This window comes from Jatropha curcas, chromosome 2, assembly GCF_041381405.1.
Source record: "Jatropha curcas cultivar XTBG-Jc1 chromosome 2, XTBG_Jcur_1.0, whole genome shotgun sequence".
Classification (NCBI taxonomy): domain Eukaryota; kingdom Viridiplantae; phylum Streptophyta; class Magnoliopsida; order Malpighiales; family Euphorbiaceae; genus Jatropha; species Jatropha curcas.
The window spans coordinates 25,162,163-25,187,382 of NC_143152.1; the positions used below are offsets into that span (position 1 = coordinate 25,162,163).

Consider the following 25,220-nt stretch of genomic DNA (forward strand, 5'->3'; position numbering starts at 1 on the left):
GCTCAAAAGGAAGTGAAGAAAAAAGCTCAATTATACATTAAAATAGAAACCTTTGCATATCTGTGGCTGTTTTCAAGTACAAAACATTACAGCATCAACATCATCCCCATACACATCTGTCCTCCCTCATTCTGATGAGGAACAGAAAACATACAAAAATGGAGGCATAAATACTACATGCAAAGAGCAAACAAAAAACTGTACACTGCTCCAATAAAGACATGCTTCTACAACATGCTCAAACTCCTGGAACACAGTTACACATCCCAGGACTCCATTATATTAACACACCACAAAAAATCTTACTTGAGCCTTGCCTAGGCAGAAAGAAGGGATGCAGATGGCCGTGGATAAGCAATTTTTCCGGTTTTGGTGTTTCCATGAGTAGTTAGATTCTCCTCCTTTTTATTTGATTCTTGAACTTCCTCTAATGCCTTTACCACTTCCTCCATGTTTGGTCTGAACTTTGGTTCTACATCTAAGCAATTAAGTGCAAGGTTAGCCACCTTTTGAGCCCGGGTAAGGGAGTACTGACCATCAAGACGTGTGTCCAAAATGCGGAAAACTCTTTTTTTGTTTGTCAGGTAAGGCTTTGCCCACTCCACCAGGTTATGTTGCCCAGATGGTCGATTTTTGTCTACAGCTCGTCGACCAGATAAAATTTCTAGAAGTACAACTCCAAAGCTGTATACATCGCTCTTAGCAGTCAAATGGCCTGCTCAAAACCAAATTCAAATTAATTATCAGAACCCATGATAACTTGCAACTTTATTGCTGTATACAAACTCATGGACAAAGTACAGCAGGAATCTAATAGGTTGCATTAACAACCACCAAATTAGTAAGGAGATTTAATTTTTGAATTATGCTATGAGACTTGGAGATTGGCTTCCTTTGCCAATCAGGCTAGTTATGCTTTGTTGGTGTCCTCATGCTCTTTAATAATATGGAAAGTGGGAAATCCTGGACTCAAGTCTCATATCCATCATTACAGTGGGGTGCTGCATTAATATTGTTGAGTTATGAGAGGAAGTCCATTGTTTAACCCACAATTTTATGCCTATTTGGTCTCCTTATAAACCTAAAAAAGAAGGCACCCGTTGCACGCCTTTTAATGGCATTACTGGTATCGTGATTTTTATTTCACAATCTCTACCGGTTTTATTCAATCTTGTTCTCCCCGCAATCTCATGTCAAAATGGATATGTTTGCACACAATTTCCTAAGACTAGGCAGCTGTTTCACATTTCTAATGGTCAAAACAAGTGAAAACTAAATTACTGAACCATGACCCTAGTGCATAGAGAAAACGGCAAAACAAGTACATTGAATAAGAAAACTGAAGCATGCCAAACAGGTTAATATCTGTCCAGTTATGAGAAACAACATAAAAATTGTACCTGTGGCTAAATACTCTGGTGCAGCATATCCATAAGTTCCCATGACCCTTGTGGACACATGGCTCTTATCACCAGTTGGCCCATCCCTGGCTAAACCAAAATCAGAAAGCTTTGCATTGTAGTTCTGCAAATATGTAGAGCAGTAGGGTATGTCAACAAATGCAGATATACTCAAAGTCAACTCAAGCCTTTTAATCTACTATTCAGATGCATATTGTGAAAAAGAGTGATCAAGTAATGACAGATAAATTACATACTGTATCAAGCAGTATATTAGAAGTCTTGAAGTCCCGATATATGACTTTTGCATCAGCACTATGAAGAAATGCAAGCCCTTTTGCAGCACCAAGAGCAACTTTCATACGAATGTTCCAAGAAAGTGGCTGGAAATGAGAGCCTCCTGTTCCAGAATTTGTTTAATGTTTGAGTTAAAAATATAAATCAGGTGCACTCAATATGGTATGCAACTCTCCATACAGGCGAAAGCTGAAGTAGCAGTTAACAGAAATAACAGGAGCAACTCACTCCTAAATAAATGATTCTCCATGCTGCCACGGGGCATAAACTCATAGACCAAAAGGCGATGGTCATCCTCAAAGCAGTAACCAATCAACTTAACAAGATTAGGATGCTCCAATTGCCCAAGATAGTTGATCTCTGCCTGTAAGTCCAAAAGAACAACACAAAATCAACTACGTAACTCGTAATAATCTATCAAATAATCTGGCAATGAAAAAGGCATCTACAATGAAATTTCACAGATACTTAACTAGTACTGTAAATATTTTGCATATCCTAAAGGCTATTTCCATGGGATCAACCACTCAAACTTGTGTAGCCACATTAAAGCATTCCAAAACAAGAAAAACATGTTTCACACTTAATAGATAGACTGTATTGCCAAGTTCCTCTAATTGAGAGAAGTAAACAAATTCTCTCTGATTAAGCATTCCAACAAAACAAAACGGGTAATAATAAAGGCATAAAGAGACATGACCCTCAATTGAAAAGTTCAAAATTAATCAGGAATGACTAGCAAAAGCAATAACAAAAGTTGTAAATCATATAACTGACCAGCCATTCCTTGTGACCCTGGAACCCTTCTTGATTAAGCCTCTTCACAGCAATCACCATGCCAGAATCAGGCTTGGTAGCTGAAAGAGAATGCTCATCAATCCACCCTTTGAAAACTGATCCAAAACCACCTTCTCCCAGTACACTATCTGGTCTGAAGTTTCTAGTGGAAGTCCTCAGCTCACTGAAGCTAAAGTTCTTTAAATTCGGCGACTGTAAGATCTCACCCTCGCTCCGTGGAGTTTGGGGTATGGAAGCCGAAGAGACCTTGCTACTCACACTACTAAGATTCTTCCCATCTCTGCTGGCACTTTTTGAATTCAATCCTGCACAACACATAAATTAATGAAATCAAATTATTCGCAAAAAAACTCTAACGATGTTTTTCTCTTATCTAGAATGATAGATCGTTGTCAAATAAGTCCTCAAGAGAACAACTATGATATACCTTACTTTTTCACAAACCAAAACTCCAAGACTCAACACATCTTCAAAGACGGAAAAATAGTTACAAACTGATAGAAACCAAGGAAATTTATCAAATAATCAACTAAAGAAACACATGCAATGAGAATTTATCTTGAGAATTGCAAAAAGTAACCTTATAGCTAAAACTTTAAAGTTCCTGCCAACTGCCAAGAACCTAAAATGTTTTTGCAGAAGCCATATCAATAACAAACATCTACAATGACCATAAAGATGAAAGGACAAAAAGAACAGCTATAGACTCCATAGATGAAAAATTAAGCAGAAAGTGAGTGAAATCAACTCAGCTAATTGTGAAAACATACAAAATCTCAACACCCGCCAACCTAAAATAAGAAATGGATACCTACCTGTATTAGAAGGAGTATAAGCCTTGATTCGATTGCTAAGACAAAGTCCCATCGGATCAGACACCTGAGCTCCTCACTATAGCAACTCCAAAACCAAAAAATTAAAACCAAACAAAAACCCAGAGTAGATCTTGTTCCAAGAAATCCTTTTACTTAAAAATGGGAAGCAAATATTACCACAAAGAAAAAGAGGAAAAGAAAAAAAGAAAATCACTTTGAGCAACTTATTAGCTAATTTATATAGTTACAGAAACCATGGAAGATTTTTTTTCTTTTTCTTTTTCTTTTTCTTTTTGTGGGTTCTTTTTGCTTTTGGATTTGAGAGATGAGAAGATCGCAAGGAAGAAAGAAAAAAGAAGTCTTTGCCAATTAGGTCCTCTTTTCGAGTGGCCTTTTTGGACCTTCGCCAACCGTAGATGGTTGACTCGCTTTGCCCTTTTTTTTTTTTTTTCGTTTCCGCTCTTTCTTTCTTTCTTCCAACAACAAAACAAACAAACATCAACTAACGGATAAAATATTCCACAAGATGGGAATTAATATAGAGCGGAAATAACACAGGTTTTTTAAATAAGAATTTCAGCATTCTTTCTATCTTTTATGGATGGAACTATTGAGAATGCTTTTCCCTTAAAAATGGCACAAAAAAAATTTTATACTACTTATCCTTAATTTTTTCATTACGTATGAATACAAAAAATTCATATTTTAATTAATTATTTAAATTCAAGATTTTTTAGAGAAATTTATATTGAAGATTAGATTAATTGTAGTAGTATATTTATCCTATATATAAATGGGGAAATAAGAAGGGAGGGAATAACGAGATTTTCAATATTATCTTAATGAAATTTGGAATATCTTAGAATAGCTTTAGTTGTAGCCAATTTGAAAATTACATCTTATACTAATGAATATTTGGATGAGCGGTTTGACACTCTTTTTCCTTAAGTAAGGTTGAGAATTCAATTCTCATGAATGGAGTAAATACTCGCTGGAAACACTTTACTTATTACAGTTTATTATTTGATTGAATATAATTTCTAGATATTATTTTTTAAAATAAATATATATAGATAATAAAAAGAAAAAAAGTATACTATTCTTTATATATATAGTTAACATTTATTTTATGTAATCTTTTTTATTAATTAATTAACTTATTTATTTATTTTAAATTTACAACTCAGAAAAATATAAAAACAAAATTAGATCTAGCATTATTTGCTTTTGTGATTTTAATTTATTGACTTGGATATATATATATATATATATATATATATATATATATATTTGTCTATCAATATCAAATTTCATTAAATTATAACATTTCTAATTAAAGAATGGACTGATTTTTGAAATTCAAATTGGTAAATTTTTTAATATAATTTGTTTCTTATTATATATTGAGTTCCGAAAAAAAAAATTCTATTCTTAATAATAATTTTTTATTTTCTTTTTCATTACTGTTATTATATTCATTTCTTTTTCATTATTATAGTCATTTTTTATTTTATTATTCATTAATGATATTTTCTTAATATGTTTCTTTTTTATATATTTATTTCTTTAATGCACTAAGTAAGTAATACTGTTATTATAGTAAAAGTAATTACTATTAACAATTCAAATTACCGGCTCATTTTTTTCCAACAGTAAAAAATAATTTGTTATTATTTTTCATTATAATTGTATATAAATATTGATTTGAAGTTGAGGGCAGAAGGTCAAAGATTGAATGATGACTTAATTCTCTTTTTGGCCACTTATCAAGATTTTAAGAATATGCATTTATAAATTAGGAACCGAAAGATTAGTTCTAGGCTTTATTATAAAAAAAAAAAAAAGAATTAAGTACATATGAAATAAAGTAGCTTGCACGATAAAGTCCAATACAAATTAAACAATTGTATGAATTTTAATCTAAACAAAAACTTATGCTTTAATATTATGTGAAAAAGAATAAATATAGTTAATGTGCAAGACACGTTATAAAAAAGACTAATTTATTAATAAAAACCAGTCCTATTCTCACAATTCGTGTGCGAATGTTATATAATGTTTAAAAATAAAAATGTTCTTTTTATTATAATTAATAATTGTTTTGAAGAATCCAAATATCCAATATATTATACTTACTAATATACAAAAAAATAAAATTAAAATAATTTTTTTCCCAAATTCTTGCAAAATGATCAATATATTGACACATGCACACATAAATCAAAGTTTATAATTAAGCTTAAAATTTTCAATGTTTATAAATGTTGTAATACATTTAAAATAATATTTTTAAATACCAATTATTAAATTCATTTTGAATAAATAATTTAGAATTCGGGCATAAATCCAATAAATATTAAAAAATTTTAAAAAAATTCATCGAAGTTTGCCCTGATTTAGAATAGGTTGAGAAGTATTGTCATCTCCCTTTACAAAATAAAACATAAACATTAATTTTATCATTAAATATTTCTCTATTTTCCTAGATAATGAATTAGAAAATGAATTTTAATTTTAATTTCATAAAAAAAACACTGTGAAAAATAAATTCTATGATTTAGGTGGCATTGTGCTGAATAAAAATAAACACTTAGTTATAAAAATAATAAATAAAATCTTTTTATATGTATTAGATACTCTAATAGTTATGGAATAATTTATTACAAATCACAAAAATATATCTTAGTTGATAATTGGAAACTGAATACAATATGTAATTCCATCAACATCACCACATTGATCAAGCTCACCTCAATAAAATGCCATGAAAATACTCTTATGTTGTTTACAAAGAACTCATTTCTTTTTATTGAAAGTATGATTGATTTTTTTTAAGATTTCATTTATATTGAAATAGATGTCTATATAAATTCCGTAACAATGGAAAAAAGAAAATGAATAGAATAAATATTAATGATATTGTTAATTATTTTAGAAAAAAAGTGAAAAATTTTTAAAATACTAATGACATTATTAGTTTAATTAATTATTTAAAAGCTGAAAATATTATTAATGATACTAATTAAGTTCTCTATTAATTATATTTAAAATAATTTTTAAAAATATAAAAATTATTTTCAACTCAATAGATTAACATTTGCCATATAAATATTTTAATACTTTAGAATTGTGCCGCATAAGCTTTTGTGCCTTAATTTTTGTACAATTAAATAGACAGATATATATTAAATAATATTAAAATAGGAAATTGTAAAAGATTATTCTCTTCTATAATAAGAAATAAAATTATAATTTAAAATAATTGAAAAGAAAAAAAGAACTTTTTAAGGTTTGTACCACAGCCATCCTTAATCCATCTAACTAAAGGATTTGAGTTGTTTAAACTCAGACAACCCCATTAGTAAAAAGTGAATTATTTTAACATATGTAAAGTTCATGATTGAGTTGCTCAAGTAACATTCTAGAAGTTCATGATTAAGTCCCTCAAGTGACACTACAAGATATTCATTTGCCATGAGTGCAATATGTTTTTTTTTTTTTAATCTCTTTTTTTACAATTTAATTTCTGCTAATATGTATAAATTTTCACTCTGAAATAATAAAATAATTCATTATTTTACAACATATTTTATTTTCTCGTAACCATTTTGTTGCTTAATTTTTATGGAATCTGTTCTGCAACACATTCAGGTTGCTTTTTTCGCTATTAACCTATGGGTTTAACAGAGCTCTTGGATAATTCTTTCATGGCTTCCTTTGAAAATTTATTTAGGTACTGATTTATCGAGCTCCGTTTAGAATTTAACTGTTAACTGTTTGATTAACTTTTTAATCACGATAATTATTATTTTTTAATTTCTTTAAAAATAAACTGTTTTTTTGAACGGAAGAAGCAAGAAGGAAGGAAAATCAGAAATATGTTATTTCTTTATATAAATGTGAAGACAACACTTACAGATTATCTGGACAGTATGTATTTAGATATGCAAATACAAACACGTAATACTTATATTGTTATTTTATTGTTTGTCTTGTTTTAGTACAAAACACGTAATCTGATGTTAAACCATTTTGGATTTATCTATGTTTAATTTAATATTCAATGTCATGATTATATTCCTGCAGTCAATGATTAGTCACATATTATACAGTAATAATAATTATATATTATAATATGCTTTTAGGGATATTGTAGTATAATATGTAATCATTTCAGTCTACGCTGTGTTTGATTTCCTTGAAACAACTGAATGAATTATTAAACAAAAATTGCTTACTTCTCTCTTGTTTTTTTTTTTTTTTTTTTTTTTTTTTTCCTTTTTTTTAAATTAAATTAAAAATTTCATTAGAGCAATATATTTTTGTTATATAAATTCTAATAGTAAATTATTACAAAGAATAAAAAAAATCAATCTTGAATTTTAAGTATCTAATTGAGTTGATATAGTATAATATTTGTACTATAGACGATATATTGCTTCACTTATTAATTATTTATGGCCATTATTCGACTATATAGTCTTCTATAAGTCTGATTTGATTATCTGTAAATTATTTCCTTCTGTTAGAGAGAACATATGTACTTCTTTACTTTTTTCTGCATAATTATCCAAATAACAAGATATTTTAAATAAAATTATCATAATGATAACAACAATAACTCAAAATTGTATTAAATGATACAAATATGGTGATTATTTTAAAAAAAATATAAACAAAAAAGGAAAAGGAGTGATCAAGCTCATCGGTGGCTATCCGTGAAAAAAAAGAGCTTTTTAGGTTGTGAAATTAATTTTTAATTAAAAAACTAAATGCTAAAATTGCTACTAAATAAAGAATTAATTCTTTAAAAAAAGAATTAATTATTGTTCTTTCCAAAATGAAAAGTAATTAAATTAATATTTTTATGTGTTTGTATGAAATTCAGCCATAGTAAAGGAACGTTTTTTTAGTGAAAATTCTGTTAATTTGTTCTTTGCATTTTTATATGTTACTTTCAAATTTAAAAAATATTTTTAATGACTCCTATCTGTTTCATTGCATTTGCATTTGATATTGTTGAATTTAATGTAATTATTTTATTATTTATTTTCTTTTAAGTTTTAATGTACCAATTATCAAACACTCCAACCTAACTAATGTCTAACACCTTCTCTTTATTCCATGATTGCGCTCGAAGAAATACAAAATTGAGATTAAAAGCTTGCCTAGTATAAATAAATGAAAGAAAAAAGAATTATTTACAATTCCACTGGAGATTCTAGCATAGATGCATAATACAACATGCAGGATACAAAACAGAAACTGCACATTGCTCCAATAAACACATTCTTCTACATGTAGGTTGTCTCTTTCTAATTTGATTCTTGAAGCCTTTCTAATATCATTACCACATCGTCCATGTCCGGTCTGAACTTCGGTTCACTATTTAAGCAATGAAGTGCAAGGTTAACCAACTTTTGGGCTGTTCTAAGGAAGTGCTGGCCATCAAGACGAGGATCCAAAAAGCTTAAAAATCTACGTTTGTTTGTTAGGTAAAGCTTTGCCCACTCCACTAGATTCTCTTGCCCAGGTGGCCGGTTATTGTCCATAGCTCGTCGGCCAGATACCATTTCCAGAAGTACAACACCAAAGCTGTATACATCGCTCTTTACACTCAAGTGGCCTGTTCAATATCAACATTCGATTAGTCAATCATAATCCACAATAAAGTAACCCAGTAGATTGGGTTAACAACAACCAAACTATTATGGAGATAACATTTTGAACTCTCTCTAATGAGACTTACAGATTGAGTAATAGAAATATATTATTAAATGTTGGTTTTCCTTAACAAGCGAGAGCGGTGGCAATTTTGCTAATGTGGTGAGAGTTACAAGATAGGGAGGACTATCCTTTGCACTATAAGTATAACCTACAAATGTTTAGACCAATTTCGACCTCCCAACCTTGCAAATATTTCAATTGTAAAAAGAATCAACGATATGGCAGTTTTTACTCACAATTTCTCTCTATCAATGGTAGCTTCCACTCACTCTCATTCTCCCCAATACCCCTCCCTAGACACAATTTCATGCGATATTTGCAAGGATTAGGGATCTGTTTAGTACTTCTAATGATCAAACAAGTGAAGACTAAATTGCTTAAACATAGCCCTTGGAGTGCATAAAGAAAATGATAACAATAAAAACATTCAATCAAAACAGTTTAGAGCTACAAGAAACATGTAAAAATGGTACCTGTCACTACATACTCTGGTGCAAGATGCCATCCGGAAGTCCCCCTAACCGCAGTAGAGACATGACTCTTATCATCAGTTGGCCCGCCTCTGACTAAACCAAAATCAGAAAGCTTTGGATTGTAGTTCTGGAAAAAATGGAGCAAAACGGAGCAGGGCAGGTTAACAAATACGGATATACTAAAAAATATACTCAATTAATTGTTACTTCCAAATTAAGATAAATTTGAAAGAAGTGATTAAGTAATGTTAGATAAGTTGCATACCGAATCAAGTAATACATCAGAAGTATTAAAGTTCCGATATATGACATTCACATCAACACTATGAAGAAATGCAAGCCCCTTTGCAGCGCCAAGGGCAACCTTCATGCGAATGTCCCAGGAAAGTGGCTCAAACCCTCCTGTTTTTGATCAAAAAGTGCACGCACATGAAGGTGCATGCACACACACAAACACATATATGACAATTATATAATTGGTATTTAAATTGTTCCAGTTTTTCTACTTTAGTGTTTAAATTTTATTTTTAACAATTAACTGTTTGAAGGGACAAATTTTTCTGATGAAGTGCATTTTGGCTGGATTATTTTGCCGAATAATTAAAATAGATAACTTTATTCAATGAATAATAGCAAACACGAACATTAATCCAATTCATCTCTTTTTTTATTCATTTATTTTTTAGTTTTTATCATATTTCTTCATAACTTTTTCCATTCAAAAAACTCAAAAAAAAAAAAAAAAAAAAAAAAAAGAGAAAAAAAAAAACCTAACAATCTAGATAAACAAATAAAGTAAATGAATTGGGTAAAATAGTTCATTTAATATTCCAGCAGGGAATTCCGGCCAAATAAAAAATAAAGTTGAGAAATTTAATAGAAAAATTAACAAAATTTGAGACATTAAATTTATAATTATATATATATATATATATATATATATATATATATATATATATGTAGAGGCAAAGCCGAAAGCAGCACTTGAGTTAATACAAATAACATGGAACTCACTCCTAAATAAATGATTGTTCAGGCTGCCACGAGACATAAACTCATAAACCAAAAGCCGATGGTCATCCTCACAGCAGTAACCAATCAACTTAACAAGATTAGGATGCCGCAATTTTCCTAGATATATGACCTCTGTCTGTATGTCCAAATAACAACAAAAAATCAGCTATTTAGCTCATTTCAATCTTTTAAACACTCTGAAAAGGAATCTAAAATGTAATCATTTCATTAATATTAAATATTATAAACTTCTTGGACATCCTAAATTCTGAATGTCTGTTTCCATGGATTAAGCACTCATATCAGTGTAAACATAATAATGCTTTTAAAGTACACAAGAAGAATTGGATTCACATTTCATATATATCTTGCATTCCCAAGCTTCTCCTTATTGAGAGAAAATTATGCAAACTCCCTCTAATTAAGGACCTCAACCAAATAAAATAGGTCCCTAAATTGAAAAGTCAAAAAATTGATCATCAATAAATGGCAAAAACAATTAAGAATCGAAATCATATAACTGACCAGCCATTCCTTGTGACCCCGAGCACTTTCTTGCTCAAGCCTCTTCACAGCAATCGCCACTCCAGAACTGGACTTGATAGGTGTAAGCAAATGCTCATCAATCCACCCTTTGAAAACTTTCCCAAAGGCACCTTGTCCAATAACACTATCCTGTCGGAAGTTTCTGGTGGCAATCTTGAGCTCATTGAAATCAAACTTCTTTAAATCCCGCGACTGCAATATCTCACCCTCACTCGAAGTACTAGGATTTTTCCCATTTCTGCTGACACTTCTTGAATTCACTCCTACAGTGGCAGAACCAGAATAAAAGTGGGGTGGGAAGGGGGGTGAAGATCTTGTATTCTTTTCCTCATTGATAATTAAACCAGGAAAAACTTAAAATGGACACACCAAAACTAAACCCAACAAGCAGGATGTAATTCCCATCCTAGTTGTGGCATGTGAAGTGAAAAAACTTGGTAAGAGTTGCAAGACAAAACTACATAACAAAAAGAGGGGAACAGCCATCGGTGTTAACAAAAGAATTTGTAAATGGACACTCAACATAGCAAGAGTACAAATCAAAAAAAGCTACTCAATTGAGAATACAAGCTAGTAAGACGATATTTCAAACGAATTCTTTAATTAACCCAAACATGAAAACTCATTTTACAAATAAATGTTTTCACTGAAATTCACTCGCAAATGAGATGAATTCCACATGGATTTAATCCAAATATTATGTTAATGTTTTTTGTTACAATTCTAGAATGACTGTAGCCCTTGCATATCAATGATGTGAAATGAATCATTATTTGCAGGAGGAAGAATTGGGGAAGGAATAGTACAATATCATAAATAAAATTTCTCTTGTGCCACCACCGCTGAATGGAATATTCACCCCATCAAGTATATCAACGATAAGCGCCTTCACCGATAGAATTGATTTTACAAGATGAGTGTTATTTATCCCTAAAAATTTGCGTTGCTTTAGTTGTGCAATACCTACTTAATAAGAAATATCATTCTATTCAATAATAGTTCATACATTGGATATTCAGTTTTTAACTCTTGCTCGGCAACTGAAAAGAATTCTTAGAGAGAGAAATTGAGGACACAAAGATATTAAGCATGCAAAAGATGAGGAAAAGAGAATTCTAGAGAGACAATCTGATTGCATATTATGGATGAATACCTGTTCACCATCTTATATAGCTGCTATTTTACTATCAATTAGTTATAACCACCACCTGAGTTATCATATTAACAATATTTGGACAGGCTGACTGGGCTAGGGGTAATGGCCCCTGCCAGCCCTCTCATGCCGCCGATGCCTACATGATAAATACATTAATGAAATAAAAATTATTCGCTGAAAAACTCAAAAATATTATTCTTTATCATGCCCAATTACTAATCCTTATCCTGGAATGATAAATTGCTGTCAAATTAGTCCTTAAAAGCACAATATCAATATGATATACTCAAAGAATCTCAAACACAAAACTCTAAAACATCCCTAGAGGCCAACAAATTATTAAAACTACAGATTGAATCCAATGGAAGTTATCAAATAACCAACGAAAGAAATACATTCCATAAAAATTTTATCTTGAAATTTGCACCAAGTGAAAGTGTCTGAAAAATTTACATTTCCTGTCAAGAACTGGAAAGCCTTAAATATATTCATGAAAGCCGCAGTGACAGCAAACATTTAGAGTGACTAGTAACAGCTCAAGCATCCATATAGTAAGAATTAAGAAGGTGACTGATTTCAATCTCAATCAAGCAAAAACCAATAACAGCTAATTGTGAAAAAACACGATCATAAGTACATACCAACATAAAAGAAGAACTGGGTACCTGTATTAGGAGTATATGCACTGATTCCGCTGCTAACGGAAAGTCCCATCCGAACAGACACCTCACTTCCTCTCTAGCAATTTCGAAAAAAAAAAAAAATCAAACAAAGAAAGGAGCGACCTAGTTCCAAGAAATTCTTTTTCTTGCTTAAAAATTGGAAGAAAATATTACAAGAAGAAAAAGAAAGAAAAAAAAAAAAGAATCACTTTGAGCAATTCATTGGAGGTGAATTTGTTGTTTCACGGTGACAACTGACAACTTTGTCGCCCGAGGTCAACAAGAAAGGGGCGGGCCGGGTGGCAAAATTGCAATTCATTTTTTTAAGGGAAAAATATGATTTTATTCCGATGCTTTGATATAATTCACTACCGTGTACCGTGGCCAACAGTGAAAATAAATTGTTTCCGGTGTTTTAAAGAGTACGTGATAAGATGATGTTTTTCATTATTATTTTTATTTGTATTAGATACTGTGAATATTTTCATAAGCAGCCTTTGATTTTGAGATTAAAAATAATTTGGTCAAATTATTTTTAAATTAGTTAAAATTTAAGAGAATTAATTGTTTCCTTAATACTTTTACAAAAACCTTAAATATAAAACTTATTGATTGTTTTGTATCCCAAGGCTTGAATCTTGGTAAAACATAATTAATATTTTTTTCTTTTAATATTTTTAAACTTACAATAACTAGAAACATAAAATCACATACTTACAAAATAATTATTTTATAATTCAAAATTAGTTATTTACTTATTTGTTTATTTAATCAAACAATATAAAAAATAAATTAATAATTGTTTTATAATTCAAAATTAGTTATTTACTTATTTGTTTATTTAATAAAAAATACAAAAATAAATTCTAAAAATTGTATTAATATAATTATTTATAGAAATACCAAAATCAAAATAAGTTTAAAGTGTGATGATTAATAAATTTATGTATAGATACTTTCTATTTATTGTTGCTATAAAAATAAAAATTGACACATAATCTGTTATTTAAATAAGTCAATGTCTATTATTAATATTTGAATTTCTTTATTTTGTTATTATTGTTTAGATTAATCATATATTGATCAAACTTTTTATTACTCATCAGTAGTATTTAATTTAAGACAAATTAAAAGTCTCATTTAATTCAATGATTTAACCTTTAACTATAGTAAGCCCAATTTGTAAAAAATTTATTGGAGTTTATTTTCTTCATAAAACAATTGTCATGATTCATTTAGAAAATTTTAAGTTTTATTTCCTTAGAAATGCATTTAAAAATAACTTATAGTTAAAAGATTAAAGCATGTTATTTATTTTTTTATGATCGTAGTTTCATCTCTCATTGAATATATCTTCGCCTCCCTTTTAAGTTTAAATCCTGGTTCTGCCATTGTCTTTATATTTCAAAAATTATATTATTTTATTTTTTTAGTTTGTCTTTGCTAAATAAAATTATCTTTCCATCGATTATTTGAGATTTGAGCTATGAAACTCGCCACTTGATCCCGGAGGATTTAGAAGACGGACGCTACATTTGATGCCGAAGACACCATTCTAACTAACAGATCAAACCTAAAACTAATATATGAATTAAAAGTGATTAATAATTCATAAGTCTAGTAAATCCTAAATTTTAACTTAGAAAATTATTTTGAGAAATTCTATAGAAAAACTGTAAGAGTTTTCCCCTAAATACTGGACTTAACTAAAACTTGTGAATACAAAACACTTCTAATTTAAAACTTCAATCATTTAATCACTCAAGCATATGCAGGTTTATTCTTAGACTAGAACCAACCCAATGGCCCAAAAAGCATTTTGGTATTCTAAAACTCGCATTCTTATGTGCTTCACATCCACCCCCGACTCACGTGAGGTTTGCCCCACCACTAGCGAGAGGGATAAGAGTTGGCTATCAGCTAGGCTGTGGTAATATAATATAATAATATAATATGGATAAATGGACCTGTTCAGTTATAACCCCTTTATAGAAAAGCCAAGAATTACATAATATTTAAAATCTATTAAGTCGATTATTTAAATATATGAATATTTGAAAGTCAAAATACTACAATATTAAATAGGTTGGATAATCTGATTTGAAATATAAATTTAATTAATTTATCTTTTAACTTTTCTTCCTATTAATATTTATGATAATAAGAAGTTACAAAACTAAAATAAACGAATTATATAACGATTATTAATAATTTAATAGAACAATTTTCATATTTTTGTATGCATGTCAATGACAAATGAAATCTCTAAACTTATATTGATTTACAATCTTTCAATTTTGTATTTATATTTAAAATATTTCTTTATGCCAATAAGTAAAATAAAAATAATAAAAATATTTATCTAGCTTGATTTTTTTTTTTTGTTTCGCGCCTAACGTGTAAATATTATTTCAAATATTACTATATTTGGTTGATAATAATATATCTTATTATTTAGCTCATATTTGTCTCTAATTTTGCCTTCAAAAATTATTATCACTACAAAAATTGTTCAATCCTGCAAGTAGCTTTTTTCTCAGTATTAGATTTTTTTCATGACTCTCTCTCTCTCTCTCTCTCTCTCTCTCATGAGAATTATTTTTCCACATATCCAACCTCTGCACTTGCAATTGCAAAGGCTGTTTTTATTTTTTTAAAAAAATAAGAAACAAAAATATAAAATGATAAAAATATGTTCTTAATTATCCATCTTTCATCGCTTTTCGTAGGACAGAAACTATACAAAAAATCTCAAAAAAAGAAAAGATAAATTCAAAGAATTTTGAGAGCTATTTGCTAATTTCTCCAATTTACAGTAAACAATTTGGAAAACAGTAGTACAAGTGTATCTAACTAATAATGCACATGTATGTTAGGCAATAAAACGAGAAGTCCATTAAGAAATCAATGAAACTTAGTCACTGTCATCATCCGAACTAGAACTAGAGTCATTCTTTTTTGGTTCTTGAACTTTTATCGAAGAGCGGCGGGAAGAGTTGTTAGCTGATGATGCAGTAGATGACTCTTTTTTCAATGTTTTTTCTAACGCTTTCTGAGCATCTGCAACCTGTTTACATACCTTATCTAGAATAACCAAAAAGTCTCGCACTATTACAAACAACCGTAACCCTTCATCTTTCGCTGCACTTCCATGGAAGTAATCACAGGTGGTTTTCACTAAAGCCATAATTTTCTTCTCTTCTGCTAATAATGACATTATATCCACCTCTGCATTTTTCACAAAATTTTTCAATGTTTCATGGAATTGACTCTCTTCCTCTAAACTCTTCAAGTCCTTTGTTACTAAATCTTGGGCTTTTAATAATGAATACCCAAGTCTGGCAACAGTTCCTGTTAAGCTATCAGCATCTACAACTGCTGCTTTTTTAACATGTTCTAGTTCATTGCTTAGGTTAGAAACTACTCGAAGACCAATGCTGCGATAATCATCGTCTGTATCAGGAGAAATATCCTCAAGGAGATCTTCACTTGATATACTCAAGTTGGAAAATGTTCGGCTCTCTCTCGCTACACGGACAGCTCTCACTCCTTCGTAACGGATTATTTCCTGTACGACAAAGTGTAACAGTGTCGTTTTACCATCTACTCCTTTCACATCAGATAATTTCAAAAGTGTGTCGAGTTTGAATGCTTGTGCACCCCCACGAAATGTTCCATCATTCATGCGATTCCCAGTTTTTAGAACAGCTTCTAGAAGCTTGAGGAACAATCGACTGCTTTTTAGTTCATTACAAGCCACCTGCAATTCCAAATTTTCTTTTCAGGGTTATGATAAAATTTGTCTTTCTTGATGAAAATTGAAACCATCTAACACAAAAATCATATATACCTCTAAAGTTTGAAAGGACTCCTTAGTTGTGGTGACGTCTTCCTGCATAGTGCACATGAAAAGCAGTGCTTCAAGTCGTTTATAAGCAAATGGAATGTCAACCAGTACTTTCAGGAACCGTTCGGCAGAGCCGAGTTGAGAAAGTTCACCAGTAAATAGCCTAAGCTTCAACTCTTCATCTGCTGTAGGTGCCATCTTCAACAAAGTTTGAAGGAGCTCTATAGGAAGTTCATTTCCTGATTTTTAATTATGACAGATTAGACTACGCCTAAAAGGCTGACTTAGAAGCATCCCGCCTTTTGCAAGCTTTGGGAAGGTTCAATACAAAAATTTAAAACTCATTTTGTGCAAGTAAAAGTTGAGATGAAGCAAAAGGAATCACCTTCACGAAGTGCATCAGAGACCTCTTCTATAGTAACATTCAGTGCTCGCAGAAGAATAGATAAATTTTGCGACTTTTTGCCGTCGATGATTTGGATATGTTGGATCGTATCTTTGGACGAAGAATCTTTCCTTTTATCAAGTCTTTTGTCTGGAGCTGAATACCCGAACAACGATTCTATCATCTCCTCATTGAACCTATAATTTTAATTCAATAATTGTTAATTAATAGTTTGTGTATAACCCCAACAAAAAAAAAACTACCACAAGAAGAAAATTTTAATTTGAGACGTACTGAAACGATCCTGCTTTAATTTGACTCCAAACCATTGCGTTATCAGTATTGGCATTAACTTTATCCCAGAAAAAAGGCTTCAATTTGGCTTGATTAGTGGCATAACTCTCAGCGCCCTCTGCTTGGCTAGATTTAGATGGAGGCTTTGGTCCCATAGGAGCACGAGGAGCCTTTGGACCCCCTCCAGGCAATGGCGGCGGTGGTCGAGGGCCTGCACCACCTTTTCCAGGTGGAGGTGGTGGTGGAGCAGGACCAGGTTTGGAACCACTAGCCATAGGAGGTGGTCCTGGAGGAGGTGGGGGTCCAGGAGTAGGTGGTCCAGGAGGAGGTGGTCCAGGTGGCCGAGGAGCCACATTACCAGAAGCTTTTCCAGGAGGAGGAGGAGGTGGTGGTGCTTTAGGAGGAGGGGGACCAGCGTTTGTGGGAGGAGGAGGAGGTTGTGGGTTAACAGAAGGAGGCGGTAGAGGAGGAGGAGGCTTCAAAGAAGGCATTGTATTCATCTTTCCAGGAGGAGGAGGTAACAGTACTCCAGTATCATTGCTAGATTTTTCATTCGGTTCAACAGAGACTTTATCAGTTTCAACAGCAGTTCCATAGGATACAATTTCTTGCATTGGTGAATGGACAATACTAGTTGTGATGCTTTGCAATGTTGAACCTTTCTTATCAAATCTTTTCTTTATTTCCCTTGTTGGGCCACTCGGCTTCTCAGCTTCCTTAATAGAATTTCCTATACTATAAGATTTATAAGAAGAACCTAAAAGATCCAATTTGGAAACAATATTAGAACTGTATCAAACAAAAAGTAGACTGACATAACAACATTTGAAGGAGTACGTACCAGAACTACAATAATCTCTCAAGCTCGCACTAATTTCGGGACTTTCATCAGCGTTTCCAGACCTCTTTCTAAAAAACTTGAACCAAATGAAAAATATCGCCCCTGCAAAGACAAATGTCAATGTAGCAGTCGAAACTACTGCGATAAGAATTATTTTCTTGTGACTTTCCTCCATTTCTTCATATTCAGATTCTTCTTCTAAAATTAGACGCGGTGATCTATCACCTCCTTTCTTTCGCAGAGAATCTTGTTGAGTAGAAATTTGAGGACTTGAAGGAGTAGCCAAATGAGGAGGTGGTGAATGTACATTGGGTTGAAGCAAATTCCTTTTTGGAATAGCAGGTTTAAAGATAAAGGAATCATGATGCTTGGTATGTTGAATATTAGAGTGGCCTTTTCCAGAAACTTGGAACAAAATACTATTCTTTCTGATACAATCTACAAGATTTTGCTTCAATTTGGGATGTTGGACTTTAATAATTATACTCCAGATTTGTTCTCTTACTATTGACATAGCCTGTGAATCACTTTTTCCAGCCATAGGAAAACAGAAGTTGACATCTTCATTAGCTTCCTTCAAACAAATCAAATCTAGCCTGCAAGTGATCCATAATAGCTCTGCCTGTAATTAAATAATTTCACCAAGCCATTAGTCCAATTTAAACTTTAAACAGATATAGAATAATCTTAAATTGACACCTGCAGTTTGCTCAATTAAATTTATCTGGAAGCATATGCAATAATAAAATTATTTCAAACTTTATATGTGTTTGATGATACTGCGATTTGTATATATATCGAGCGTTAAATAAAAGCAAAAAAAAAGAATAATGGGTGATATCTTACCATGCCTTTATCAACCTCTCCAGTCACTGGACTGACTAATCGGCTGAGATACATTTCCTCTGTGTTCTTCCTGTCTTCCAAGCTTCCCACCATAGATGCACAAAGCAGAATCACCAGGAACATGAAATAATTTCACTATTGCTGGAATGGAAGTATCAATTTTGGGCTACAGCTTTCAGAAGTACCCCTTTGCCTGCAATAGCTATTTTGAGCTCCTTCCATCCCTTCTGCTTAATTTGTTTTGAGGGAAAAATAGCATTTCCCTTCAAAATGCATGGAGATGAAAGAAAACATAACTTCTCAACTTAAATCTTTTGAATTCGCACATATAACACTAACTAACAAAACTGGAGTTTTATCCTTGTGGATGGAGAAAACTGACACCTATGATTTAAAACCAAAAATAAAATAAAATAAACAGGAGATTTTTGCAAACAATGAAAGAAAAATTCATCAAATTCAAAGTCAAATTCATTTCAATTCTTTTCTTTTTCCTTTCCTTTTCATAAATTTTCAAACTAAGCAATCAAATTTCTTATTTTTTGATATTTTTTCTATATCTAAACTAAACATCTTGTGGATGAAAGTGATTGCTTGAAAGTTATTGGTGGGCTTAGAAAAAGAGAGTGGAGAAGAGGTCTTAGATTGTTTCTGTGGTCGTAGACATTTTTGTCTATATTGTCTAGTTTTAATTTCGTACCTTACGACTATGTGTCCTGCAAACCAAATAAAATGGAACATAAAATTAGTATCAACTCAATTAGACACCCAAATAGTTTGGTTGGAGGATATTTCCCAATGATCATTCCTTCGATTTATATATATATAGCATCTAGAAATGTTCCTAAAATGTTGGAATGTTGTTTACTGCCTAGATTTTTATGGAGAAGATAAGTTTCTTTTAAATGTGCCAAATTTAAGAGCGCAGCCTTAACTTAGCTACACACTATGAGGAGGTTGAATTGTATACCATTTTTGGATACACTCTTTTCCTTCTTTCTACTTGATAAAATGCAAATTCCACTTGATAAAAATTTAGAGTTAAATTAATTTATGCTCATATTGTTAGGTATGACTATAGTTTCACAATCGTCGTTGTTTTTAATCTTGAAAGTAATTTTAAAACTTTCAATTCCATTTTCTTTTTGATTTAAAATTAAAATCAAACAACATTATTTTGTAATATAAATAAAAATAATAAGCATTTATGAAAAAGGATAAAAAGTTTAATAAAAAAAACCTTCAATTTATAATGACAATAATTTATTACTTTATATTATCATACAAAAGGGTTGTACCTTAGATGGTAGAGCTTTCACAGGCACAGGCACGGGTATTGATACCTTGCATCTCTAGTTTTCAATTATAAATAGTTTTGTTTTGTATTGGTTATTTACCAGAATTTTATTTCCTTTAATATGTATTTCAAGTGAAAAAAACATGGAATGGGATGTAGCTCAGATGGTAGAGCGCTCGCTTAGTACGCGAGAGGTACGAGGATCGATTCCCTGAATTTCCAGTTTTTAAAAATAATTTATCATTTTTTTTGTTTAGGTACAGAAAAGCTCGCACATTGCACGAATTGGAGTAATAATTATTATTATTAAACAATAAATTATATTGGTAATTACAATTCTACTCCTTTTTTGTTTAGGTACAGAAAAGCTCGCACATTGCACGAATTGGAGTAATAATTATTATTATTAAACAATAAATTATATTGGTAATTACAATTCTACTCCTATAATTTGAGATTATTTTTATAAATCCGGATAAGCGCTTATTAGTTTTATTAGCCCTTGTTCATTTCTTCTAGTTAAGATTTGATAGTCGTTGTCTTTTTAAGATTTTCTAGATATTTACAGATTAGTCTTGTTTCTTTTTTGATAAACTTAGTTTTTTCAAGGAATAAACCAAGATCCACATACGTGATGTTTGTATGTTCGAGGCATTATGATGTTTGTATGTTTGATGCGTTATCCATGGGTGAGGTCTATCTTCAAGATCTTTCATTACTTCTCTCTTTAGATCAATATAGCTTGTGAATATTGATTTGGTTATTAAATCATTCATCTACTTATTAAACCTGAGACAAAACACAACAAAATAAAAGAATTAAAAATTTTTTAAAAATCAGAAAAAAAACTTTAGTTTGGCATATGTTCATGAAATTTTTTAGCTTTAATATGTTAATTTAACGATAAACAAAACAAAAATCAAATTAAGTTAAACCATAGAAAATAAGCCAAAAACTGAAATTGAGAACAAAACTTTTTTTTCTCTTTAATTAGCAATAAGGGGTGAGAAATTTAAATTAAATAATAAAATATAGTCATAGAAAACTTAAAAATAAAGAGATGAGAAGCATATAAATTATGTTTTACTAATTCATAGACAAATTCAAGTGCAGCCATATATATGGGAATAAGCTAAAACATACCTTTATGAGTTAGTAAAATCAAAGCAATTTCTTAAGGAGCTTCAAATGAGAAGTGGGGTTTCATATTCAAATACAATATGTGACTTAGAAAGGCAATAATACAAGTTGTTTGGTTGCCTAGAAAATAGAATTTAGTTTTTCCTGACGAAAATCGCCTATTTAATGAAAATGCTTCATTTTATTGCCACTGTATTCCACCTTTTCTCTTGAAATAACTCTATTTAACTCTCAAACCACATCATAAATTTTTAAAACCACGCCATAATCAATAATATACATAAGAATGCTAGTGAATATGACACATTTCCAGCAATATTTTTTCAGTTTAGAAAAAAATCATAACTGTTTGAACATTTTTCTTGTTCATTAGAATCTATACACAAATGCCAAAGCTTTATATATAATATATTATGTAATGTAATATCGAATCAAATAATATTATTCAATTCCTTTTCAAAAAACAAAATAATATAATTCAATAACCATTTTCAAAGTCAATTTGAGATTACCAATATACATATTTCCATGAAAATATAAATATACGTTATAAATCAAAATATAATAAAAATATAAACATTCAATTAGATAAAAAATGATAGTGATAAGCATAACAATAGTAGCAGTAAAACGGGAGATCATAAAGAGAGATACTTCAAGGAAAAAGAGAGTCTATCGATATAGAGAAGAAAAAGATCAGGTAGATTTCTGCATCTAAAGATAATCTCTTAATTGTAAAATTGAATACATTGTTTTGTTGTAGATAAATGTGTAAAGATGATTTTATAATTATTTAATATTAATATCCAATCAAATTATAGTAAAATGAGGTAAAATTTGAAAGAAAATTCTAAATTTTGTGAAAAAAGATAAATAGGAATGCTGGATGTAGAGTGTATCTTGAACTTATTTTTTGCTTCAGATTAAATATATACTAGTCGTTATTTTGCGCTTCCCAGGCGGTATGTATATATGCAAACTTTTAAAAAAAAATTTTAAAAAATAGGAACGAGAAATAATAAATTAGTGCAATGCATTTACTGAAAAATAAAAAGTAAGCAATTAAATTAATAATAGAACAAGCTGAGAATAAAAGCAATAGAAAAAAATAATAATAACACGTCTATAATATTATCATCTATATAAATATAATCCAACCGTGAAATACAAAAAAATAAAGAAAAAATTCGAATAAAATATTAAAATAACCCAAAAATTAGTTTTCATAGATTTCTTATTTAAACATTAAATTTTAAAATCAACCAATGAGATTGTGCAATAAAATATTTAAAATCAACCAATGAGATTGTGCAATAAAATATTTTATTATTGCTGATGCCAATCCGAAAACCAAATTTAAGTTGTCAAACTCAATTAAAAAACCTGTAAATCAGTTGAAAACCAAATTAAACTATTAAGTTGGACCATTTCGGTTGAAATCGAGCAGGACTACCCTAGGATGTGCTAGAAACTTTCTTTTTCTCTTCTCTTCTTTTTCTTTCTTCTTTCCTGGTCAAGCGACAGACTCGTCGCCGCCCTCCTTCTCTCTCTTTCTCTTGTTTTTACCGATCACCAGAGATAAGTTCGACGAAGTTTCTTTGTGCCGCCTCCTCTTCGTCGTCGCGCCATCGATATCTCTCTGTCTCCTTCTCCGATGAATGCAGCAGGCGGACGAGCTACAATCTCTCCTTAGCGATTGACGCAGCAGCGCCTCTACTTGTTTTCGACGATCTCGACACAACCGGTCCACTCATATATAGATATATAGATTAGTTTTAGGGAAAAATAAAAATAAATCTCTAAATTTTAGTCAAAATAACACGTGACTCCTACGGTTGAGACACTAACTTAAACATCCTAAATTAATATTCTGTTATATAAGTACCTCGTGCCGTCAAAAATAATCAAAATTACCGTTAAGTTTTATACTAAATTGAGGTGAGAGGAGAGATATACATATGTAAAAGACAAAAATTCCCTTGTTGATAACTTATGAATTGAGCTGAGAACTTAAGATAAAAGGACATTCCATGAAACTGAATCCTAATTGGTCATTCTCTAAAACACTTGGGCACCATCTTGCACACGTCCGCTTTCATGTACATCATACTCGGTCCATTGCCAACTGAGTTCTAAGATTCCAGCCCATACTTGCAAATACCAGATGAATACTTCGACCAAAGCGCAACACCCATATTTGTAGCAGCACTAACAATACTGCCAAGGCTAAATTGATTAGATTTAACTCTTGCACATCTCATGATTGCATCAGATGAAGTAACTTAGCCAAGGCAAACTCATTGGTCATTATATTTTCATTTCTCATTTCACAGAGAAGACTAGTGCCATCAATTCCATACCTTTCACTCACACATCCTGCAATTAGAGTAGAGCATGCCACAACCTCTTGTTCAGACATATTATCAAACACCTAACGTGCATACACAAAGCTCCCAGATTTTACATAAAAACTAATTAAAGAGACCAATAAATGGCAATCTGGCTTTAAACCACTTAAAATCATATTACCATGAATTGCCTTCCTCAATAAATGTCCACTTTATTTTTGAAGTGCACTCACGTAGCAATGGGAGCAGCAAACAAAATACAAAGTTTGCTCAAAAAAAAAAAAAAAAAAAAGGAACTTTGAAGCTGAATTTGTTTGGGAATAGACTTTAAGCGATTGATCGAAAAAAAAAAGGGGTTTCCATATCTGTCAGGGAAAAAACACCAGTTAGCTTCCCATCCGAACTGTGAGAGAGAATATGTCCATTTGAGAGACCGGTCAAGTTAATATACAAACCCAGTTAAAGAGAATGCAGATGAGAGGAAGGATGGATTATTTTTTTCTATTTGATGGGTTGCTGTGTTGGGACTTTTGTTTTCTATTGTTTCCATGTGTGTGTCTTGTGTGAAGCTGAAAGAGCCATGGCAGGCTCCTTTTTTTCACTTTTTATTTATTTTAGTTTTTTAATTATTATTAATCAACTGCCCAGAAACTAATAGTAATTTTATTTATGACAAAGGACTAGTATAGTCATTTCCTTAGCCATTTAACGGAAATAACGATCATTTTGGATGGAGGAAGGCCATTAGCAGAATATTAATTTAGAAGACTTCAGTTAGTGTCTAAACGTAAAAGGAGGTATGTGTTATTTTCAGTCTAATACAGGGATGTGTTTTTATTTTTTTCCTTATTTTTATTTAACATCTGTTGTTTTCCTTTGTGTAATAACGTCTTTGCTTACTTGCCTCATTAACTTCCAAGCAAATTGTGTTGATTTTACTCTGAACATGCAGGAGTAGAACGTGCAGCCGAGTTCCTAAAAATAGAAACCCAATTTGCAAGAAATTCAAAAAATTTGTAAAATCATCGTTCCAAGTACAAGCATGCCTATGACAATAAACAATTCTATGATTAGATGTGAAAAGTTTTAAGTCGGGATGTAGTTATGGAAACGAATGCATATTTGCCCATGGCAATTGTGAGCTAAGAAATTGACTGCCTAATTTGGAAGGTCCTGTATGCAATGACGATCGATTCAGTTGAAGCTTTTTGTGCACCCAGTGATCCAAATTTAAGGACATAAGCCAAACCAGGAAGAAAACTAAGTGTGACACCATATTTCCATAGAAACTGAGTTAACCAAATTTCTCAATGTTCCAATTCCAAATTCTTGAA

The 25,220-nt window shown here is 31.0% G+C and overlaps 3 protein-coding genes across 3 annotated transcripts; all 3 read right to left on the reverse strand.

Moving 5' to 3' along the window:
- Nucleotides 1-13: 13 nt before the first annotated feature.
- Nucleotides 14-3,750, reverse strand: NAK (Protein kinase superfamily protein). The gene is made up of 6 exons (XM_012219555.4): nt 3,311-3,750; nt 2,475-2,800; nt 1,926-2,061; nt 1,658-1,800; nt 1,401-1,524; nt 14-715 (listed from the first exon to the last, which is right to left on the reverse strand). The coding sequence occupies exons 1-6, from the start codon at nt 3,360-3,362 to the stop codon at nt 318-320; spliced, it is 1,179 nt and encodes a 392-aa protein (XP_012074945.1). The 5' UTR covers nt 3,363-3,750; the 3' UTR covers nt 14-317.
- A 4,657-nt stretch (nt 3,751-8,407) lies between these two features.
- Nucleotides 8,408-13,198, reverse strand: LOC105636303 (receptor-like cytoplasmic kinase 176). Its single transcript, XM_089717826.1, has 6 exons — nt 12,892-13,198; nt 11,050-11,333; nt 10,525-10,660; nt 9,776-9,912; nt 9,511-9,637; nt 8,408-8,936 (listed from the first exon to the last, which is right to left on the reverse strand). The coding sequence occupies exons 1-6, from the start codon at nt 12,938-12,940 to the stop codon at nt 8,626-8,628; spliced, it is 1,044 nt and encodes a 347-aa protein (XP_089573952.1). The 5' UTR covers nt 12,941-13,198; the 3' UTR covers nt 8,408-8,625.
- A 2,461-nt stretch (nt 13,199-15,659) lies between these two features.
- Nucleotides 15,660-19,736, reverse strand: LOC105636304 (uncharacterized). The gene is made up of 6 exons (XM_012219557.4): nt 19,102-19,736; nt 18,256-18,877; nt 17,415-18,171; nt 17,121-17,317; nt 16,739-16,974; nt 15,660-16,648 (listed from the first exon to the last, which is right to left on the reverse strand). The coding sequence occupies exons 1-6, from the start codon at nt 19,222-19,224 to the stop codon at nt 15,803-15,805; spliced, it is 2,781 nt and encodes a 926-aa protein (XP_012074947.1). The 5' UTR covers nt 19,225-19,736; the 3' UTR covers nt 15,660-15,802.
- Between the last annotated feature and the right edge of the window lie 5,484 nt (nt 19,737-25,220).